Consider the following 8153-nt stretch of genomic DNA (forward strand, 5'->3'; position numbering starts at 1 on the left):
CCCCACGCCTCCAGCCGGCCCTGGCCCCCTAAGCGCCGGCCCGGGCAGCATGCCGGATCCCGCTGGCGGAGGCGGCGCTCCCAGAGCCGCGGCAACGGCACCGCCGCCAGGACTCAGCGGAGGCAGCGGGAACCCGCCCGCGACACGGCCCGACATCGCTCCGTCCCGTCCGGCGGTGTAGCGATCCGGGCTCCGGGCTCCGTGTCGAGTCCGCTCCGCGATCCGTGCTCCGGGACTTTTCGATCTAAATTCCGGGTTCTGGGGCTTGTTGATCCGGGTTCCGGGATTTCCCAGTCCAAGTTCTCGAGTTCCCCACAGACCCGGTTTGGGGCAGGGCCGATCCTGATTCCGGTCCTGCCTGGGGAATTCCGGATCCGGGATCTGCTGTAGGTCCGCCTGCCGCCCGCGGCCTCCAGGGGTTTGGCCGACAGGAGTCCAGTTACCCAGAGGCTGCTACTAACTCCCTGCCCCGCCCAAACAAGCCCAGAGCTCGGCTCCGCCTATACCCAGCAGCCCAATGCCAGGATGCCTCCTCAAATCCCGCCCCTCGCGAGACCCGCCCCTGACGGGCACCGCCCCTAACCGTAAGTCCCAGAGCCACGCCCACACCCCGAGGACCGCCGCAGAGGCGGGAGCGGAAAGCTGCGCAGGAAGCGATGTGCAAGCCGCGGGGTCAGAGGTCGAGGGTCACTTAGGGCTTCAACCGCGACCGGGTAGTTGCTGAGCGCTGCCACGTGGAGCTGACTCCCCGAGGTATCTAGCTACACTTTCTGAAAATAGTTTTCTCGAGTCGCCTTTCTACATTTTGAGCATTAAAGACAACATAGAGCTGTTCTCCAACTTGACTTTGTTTAAAAGCCCATCCTGGTGGTTCAGACCTGCCAAGGGATATCTGCTGCCTCAGACCCGATCCAGCTGTGTGAAGGGTTGACTTGGCCAAGCGCTGAGTTCTTTTTGCATATTTCTAACGTGGCCGTGCCTCACTTTAAGGAAGCTTGGTATTTTACTCCACAGGAAATGTTTCTAGGGGGAGGAATTTTGCATTATGAGAAAACTCCTTGTAGTTAAAAAAGGTTTTTCTCCGGGATTTATAGTACTTAATTGAAAAAAACTCAATACCTTTTCAGAAGCCACTGTCCTGTACCATAAACTATTAAAAATAAAGTGCTTCAGTTCTGTCAGAGAGCCTACCTTCAGGTCGTCTGGGATTTTCTCCCCATGAGATAGACCAGTGCTGCTTAAGCTTTAATGAGCAAAAGAAACAAAAGGGGCTCTTGTTAAAAATGCAGATTACGATTCAGTAGGCTTGGGGTCTGGGACAGGGCTCAAGCTTCTGCATTTCTAACAAGCTCCAAGAGCAATGCTGCTGCCACTCAGACAACAATTCTGAGTAGCCAAGAGAGATTTTCACTATATAAATTCTCTTTGTTTTCATCCGCAACCAAGTCTTGCACCAGAGCACCCCAGATCCTGTTTATGTACAGTCCTCCACCCTTTTTCGAAATCTGTTCTGCTCACCTGTACTTGCTGGTATCTTTCCTCCAGTGGCGAGTCCTGCTCTGCTGTTTCTTCCCTGCCTCTTGGTCTTCTCAGAGATCATGCTCCTCTTTCTGCCTAAAAGTGGGTTAACTGCCATTCTCAGAACAGGCCACTGGAATTGTCACAGCTATTGAGTCAGGACCTCTCCCCACCTCTGTAAAGTGGGTAAAGAATTCATGATAATGTAATTAGTACCCATTTCAAGCCTTTCTAGCTTGTTTTAAGGAGTTTGAGGGAGTAGTAGGGGCCAATCCCCTGGGGAGCTATTCCAAACTATCCCTTCTAGCCACCCCCCCTTAACACACTTAACACAGTCCAATGGCTTCCAGTATTATATTTTAAGCATAAGCCTCCCAGGGATGACTGGGTGGCTCAGTCGGTTAAGCAACAGACTTCAGCTCAGGTCATGCGTTTGAGCCGTGCATTGGACTCTGCAGTACAGGTGTGGAGCCTGCTTGGGATTCTCTCTCTCTCCCTTTCTCTGCCCCTTTCCTATGCACACTTGCATGCTCTCTCTCTCTCTCAAAATAAATTAACTTAAAAAAAATAAGCCTCTGAAACTAATAGAACACTGTATGTTAATTATATTGGAATTTAAATTTACAGAAAAATAATAGAATAAGCCCCCCAGGAAATTCTGATACAAGCTGCCTTGCAGAAAACCTTTACACTAGACAACAGACAAACTAATAAGTGCATTTAAAAAAGAGACAAGGGACAGCTGGCTGGCTTAGTCGGTAAAGCATGTGACCTGTCCTTGGGTAGTGAGTTTGAGCCTTGTGTTAGGTGTAAAGAGGACTTAAAAAATAAAATCGGGAGGTGGGGCACCTGGGTGGCTCAGTGGGTTGAGCATCCAACTCTTGATTTTGGCTTGGGTCATGATCCCAGGGTTATGGCATCCTTACTGGGTATAGAGCCTGCTTGGGAGTCATATTCTCTCTCTCTCTCTCTCTCTCTCTCTCTCTCTCTCTCTCCAGCCCCCACCACACACACACACTCTCCCTTTCTCTCCCTAAAAAAATTTTTAATGGTTTTATTTATTTTTGAGAGTGAGGAGAGCATGAGTAGGGTAGGGGCAGAGAGAGAGTATCAGAAGCAGGCTCTGCGTTGACAGCAGAGATCCCAATGCCAGGCTCAAACTCACCAATGAGATCATGACATGAGCTGAAGTCAGACACTTAACCAACCAAGCCACCCAGGTGCCCCTCCTTCCCTAAAATTTTTTTAAAAAGGGAATAAAATAAAATAAAATATTGGGGCATCTGGGTGGTGTGGTTGGTTAAGCGTCCAACTCTTGATTTCGGCTCAGGTCATGATCTCACGGATCGTGCAATGGAGCACTGACAGCACAGAGCCTACTTGGGACTCTCTCTCTTCCCCCCTCTCTCTCTGCCTCCACTCATTCTCTCTCTCTCTCTCTCTCTCTCTCTCTCAAATAAATAAAAATAACAAAAAATAAAATCTTAAACAATAATTTTTAAATTTTAAATAAAACAGTTCAATGTAATTCAGGTCCTCTTTTTCCCCTGCTTAAAACCCTCCCCAGCTCCCCATTGCTCTTAGGTTGAATATCATACTCCCTTCTCATGACATGTAAGGCTCTGCAAGGCCTGGCTCCTGCTTACCTCCTTGGGCTCATTTTAAATTACTGCCTTTGGCTAAGAGTCAGTCCAGAGGTTCTCCTGGCAATTTTTCAAACTGCTAGGCCCCTTCCAACCCCAGAGCCTCTCTACTTCCAGCCCTTTTTATCTTTTCCACTCTCTCCCCTTACTTTATTTCTCATCAAACAATTATCACAATGTGTAATTGCTTGCTTATGTGTGAACTGGTTTATTGTCTGACCTGACTCCTTCGCTAAAATACAAATTCTTTGAAGGTGGAAACTCTCTTTTTTCTTACTTCTTTTTGTTATTGAGGTGAGATTCACATGATGTAAAATTAACCATTTGAAAGCAAACAATTCACTGGCATTTAGTATGTTCACAGTGTTGTACAACGAACACCTCTACCTAGTTCTGATCTGTAGTCCGACACGTTATCCACTGCGCCACTTGGCCGTCCCTTACCTCTACCTAGTTCTAAAACATTCTCATCACTCCAAAAAAAGTTCCATACCCATTAAGCAGTTGCTTATTCTCTTCTCCTATCCCCTGGCACCCACCAAGCTGCATGGTCTCTATGGATTTACCTATTCTGATTACTCATATAAATGGAACTACATCACATGTGACTTCTGTGCCTGGCTTTTTTCATTTAGCATAATGTTTTCAAGGTTTGTGTATGCTGTGGTATGTACCAGCACTTCATTTCTTTTTATGGCTGAATAATATTCCATAGTATGAATATGCCACAATTTGCTTACCCATTTATCTGTTGATAAACATTTGTTTCCATCTCTTAGTTATTGTAAGTAATGCTGTGAATGTGCATATACATGTATTTGAGTACCTGTTGTCAGTAATTTGGGGTATATATTGTGTTACTCTTAATCATTGTCATAACAATCAATACATGTGTTCAAACAAGTGAATGATCTTTAAGTGTAGTGAGCGAGAATGATAAACAATATCAATAATGAGTTAACTGCTAAGATAAAATATCCTCAAGGTGTTAGGGGAAAATAGAATATCTAAGACATGGTAAGGATAAAGAAGATTTCTTATTTATTAAACAGATAATAGCTGAAGCTCGTTAAGTATTTACCACATGTATTACTTCTTTTAATCTTTACAATGCATATGAGGTAAATACAAATTTTACCTCTATTTTGGAAATCAAGGCAGAGAGATTCAGTTACTTCCCCTACTCTCACTGTGATGGTGCTAGGATTCAAACCTGGTTTTGATCTGGCTCTGAAATCCAAAATCCAGGCGCTTAACCACTATCTATGACTTCTTGTTTGTAGCTGTTACTTCTCTGTTATTGCCTCTGGTCTGTTATTACTTGCATAGAAAGGGTTTTTTTTTTAATTTTTTAATGTTTATTTATTTATTTATTTTTTTGAGAGAGAGACGGAGCACAAGTCGGGGAGGGGGCAGAGAGAGGGAGACACAGAATCTGAGGCAGGCTCCAGGCTTTGAGCTGTCAGCACAGAACCCGATGCGGGCCTGGAACTCACGAACTGTGAAATCATGACCTGAGCCCAAGTCGGATGCTTAACCAACTGAGCCACCCAGGTGCCCCCATAGAAAGTTTTCAAACTGAAAATCAAGTGCTCTGGGGACTCAGAAAAAAGGCTAATTGGTAAGACCTGATTAATTAGGTGTCCCGAAGCATTTTGATTTGAAGAAGATACTACTGATGGCCACCCAATAGGCAAATGGGATTTGATACATCACTCGGGGCAATTCAAGACCTTGTGAAAGAGAGCACCAAGTTAATGCTCAAGAATCAAAAGAGATGGGGGGGGAGGGGAGAGAGAGGAGACCATTCTCCTTGCCACCCTCATAGAACCTAAACCCACGTCTTTATTCCCTTGACTTGGAATGCCTTTGTTCTCTTCCTCTCTTCTTCCCTTGATACTTCTGCTCACTGACCACTTTTCAGAATTTCATTTTCAATTTCATTTCACACATTTTATGGTGTCAGAAGAGGGGCTTTCCTATAACCTCTGACCCTGTTGCATCCACAGACACTCAGAGACTTAATGGAACTAAAATATTTAACTTTTTAAACTTTTTTAAAAGTATTTAATAAACCCAAACCAGAGGAACAATTCCCAGGGTGGGTCGATACTTCCAGACCCAGCGGTTTGGTGGACAGAATAGCTGCCAAAGAGTTCATAGGAGAAAGGCCCTTGGAGCAAGATGGCCCAGTACTTCTGCTACAGCAGGCCAGCAAAAGAGCACTCTTTGGTATGACGGCCTGCAGCAAGTTGGAATTTCAGAAGAAGCAGTGTGGATAGTCAGGTCATGGTGGGAAACACTTACCGTAATGTCAGCGCTGCTGGGGATGTACCAGGAGCCTGTCTGAAGTGGAACCCCTAGCGGCTGATGCACCCATTTTCCATTCGTGGTGGCGATGCAGGCCTGGGGCACTGCGCAGTCAGGGCAGAAGTGCTGGAAGGCAAAGCAGCAGATGCTGTGTTCACCATCTAAGAAACACTCATTGAGCAGCTCCTCTGTACCAGTCACTGACATCTTCTAGTAAAGAAGGTAAATGCATAAACAGATCGTTTCTCCATGTGACAACTGCAAAAATAAAGATATTCATAAGGTACCATGGGAACATTTTTAATGAAGGAAAGCAATGAAGTGAAGGCTTCTTGGAGGATGTTATGTAAAAAAGGCTATGAGTAAGTTAGGCAAAGATAATGGAATAAGGCCCAGAGGCGTGAAACAGTACAGGGTGACGAGACTCAGAATCGATTTTGTCAGGTCGTCAAGTGTACAAAAGTTCCTCCTCTACATACACAATGAAGTCACAGATGCATATTTTCAAAGTCCACACAGTTTTAGCAGGTAAAACTCAAGAGTAGTGTCTTCCAATAGTGGGAGTAGATACCAGGTTTCAAGAAGTGAGTTTCAGGTCTACAGCCCAGGTGACACTCTGGGAATCTCTGGAGCCAAAGTCTGGGGCATGATTCTACCATTTCTTCTTTCCCCATGCAAAGTAGATGTTTATGGTGCATTCAGAGACCTAGGTGGCTCTGTGGTCCAAGTCCTCTTCCCAGTCACCTCCCAGACCCTCTCAGAGGTGACCTCCTGGCTCCTGAATTTGGACTCAGAGCTCCAGGTATGACTGAAAAACAGACCAGTAAGACACAGGAAATATAAGGCAAAGGTCTTCACTGGGATCTCTGACTTCTCCTCCCTCCCCTCTGGTCCTCTGCAGTTCTATCCTTAGCTCTTTTCTCTATACATGACCTACCCACACATACTCATCTATTCCCATCCCATCAGTTACTGCCTACTTTCTGATGAGCCTAAATAACTCCAATTACCACCTCTCTTCTGAGATTCAGATCAGTATTTCCAATTCATTGCTAGATGTTCCATAGGTCATGTAAACCCGTCTATCCCAAATCAAGGTCTCATTGTCCTCCTTGCCAGTCTCCTCTCCTGTATCTATCCTGATAGAGGGCATAAGGACATGGCAAAGGGCCAGCCCTGCCTTGCTAAGACATTCAAACTGGTCTTGTAGGCAGATGAGAGCCAAAGATGAGGTGACCCAACCAGATGCCCAGGACACCTGCTATCAAAAGCAAAGAGGTGATTAGAGAAAGCCTTAAGGACCTTCATTGTGCTCTCTTGAAATCATTTTTCACTACTCCCTTTCTTGCTCCCCTTCAGTCATCACGTTCTGTTGGTTTTCCCTCCTAAATCTTTTTTGGATATATCCTACTCAGCACGGTCAGGTCCTCAGCATCTCTTCCATAACCCACCCAACTGGTTTCTCTGCTAATAGGCCATCCTACCCTGTCCCTCCTGGAACTTTTATTCCAATGCAGCAAATCTGATCACATCTCTCCATTTTCCCATATTTGTGTGCCCTCCCTTACATTCAGCATTAGGCTTTAAACCCACTGGAGTCCTTCAGGTTTCTTAGAGCTGTTGTGGTGACCTGAGAGTGAGAAGGGAGGGCAGCACTGGGAGATCCTCTCTTGTGTCACCCCTGCCTCTCCCCCCTGCTTCAACAAGGAGTTCAGCTTTTATTGTTTTATATATTGAGTGACCTTGCAAGATTCTTTGGCAGAAAGGTTTCCACAGCTCTAAGAAGTTTAAAGGGCAAGGGCTTGCAAAAGAGTCTGTATCTAAACTTTTCAGCATGGCATAATTGGCTCTTACTCTTACCTCCATAGCTTTATTTTCCACCTGAACATCCCAACTGAACTTGCCCTTCCCTGACCACACCAAGCTCTTTCACGCTGTAAATCTTGTGCCTGTGATGTCACTAGAATATAAGCTCCTCCAAAGCTGGGGCTTTGTTTGCTGCTGTCCCCACTACCTAGAACAATACCTGGCACAAAGTTAAGTACTCAGTTCATCAGTTCGCATTGATTACATCAATACGTGTTCCTCCCCAGTTCTCTGCTATGCAAGTGTCTGTTTATTCTTCAAGTCCAACTCAAATGTCACTGCCTCTGGAAGTGCCCATGACTTTCTATCCCCACCTCTAACTGCCATCATCAATTGGTTGTTTTCTGTTTTCCGTAACACTCAGCGAAATTTCTATAAGAGTACTCATCATATTGTGCTGTGCTTTTGTTTAGGGCTCTGCCTCCATCCACATACCCCTCCAGCCTGAACGCTAAGCAGACAAGGGCAGTGCAGAAACAATGCCTACTCAGAAAATACCTCTGATGAAAGTTACCTCCACTTCCCCACCCTAGAACTCAGTTCCAAGTCAGTCCTGATCAGGAGTAGCCCATCAGGGCAGAAGGTTAAAACCAGCTTAGCGCTTACCAGTTAACTTTGGCTCCCCAAATTTCTCAAGCTTTTTGCTCTTGCTTTCTTAGACTTTATTGATCAGTGACTTTCCATCTGGATTCTTGGATTTTTTCTTTGTTTACTCTTAGATCTTATCCTCACCTTGACTCTGATGGGCTGGTCAAGGCTGATTCACTTAATACTAACTACTCCTGATTTTAACCCTTAATTTATCTGTTCTTCTAA

The 8153-nt window shown here is 45.5% G+C and overlaps 1 protein-coding gene across 1 annotated transcript in view; it reads right to left on the reverse strand.

The window, feature by feature from the left end:
* Positions 1-512, reverse strand: part of SMARCD2 (SWI/SNF related, matrix associated, actin dependent regulator of chromatin, subfamily d, member 2) — a 9660-nt gene extending 9148 nt beyond the window's left edge. The window contains exon 1 of the mRNA XM_029928050.1: positions 10-512. Coding sequence (XP_029783910.1) covers positions 10-156 — 147 coding nt within the window. The 5' untranslated portion in view covers positions 157-512. The remainder of the gene's footprint in view (positions 1-9) is intronic.
* Between the last annotated feature and the right edge of the window lie 7641 nt (positions 513-8153).

This window comes from Suricata suricatta, chromosome 17 (genome assembly GCF_006229205.1).
Source record: "Suricata suricatta isolate VVHF042 chromosome 17, meerkat_22Aug2017_6uvM2_HiC, whole genome shotgun sequence".
NCBI classification, from domain to species: domain Eukaryota; kingdom Metazoa; phylum Chordata; class Mammalia; order Carnivora; family Herpestidae; genus Suricata; species Suricata suricatta.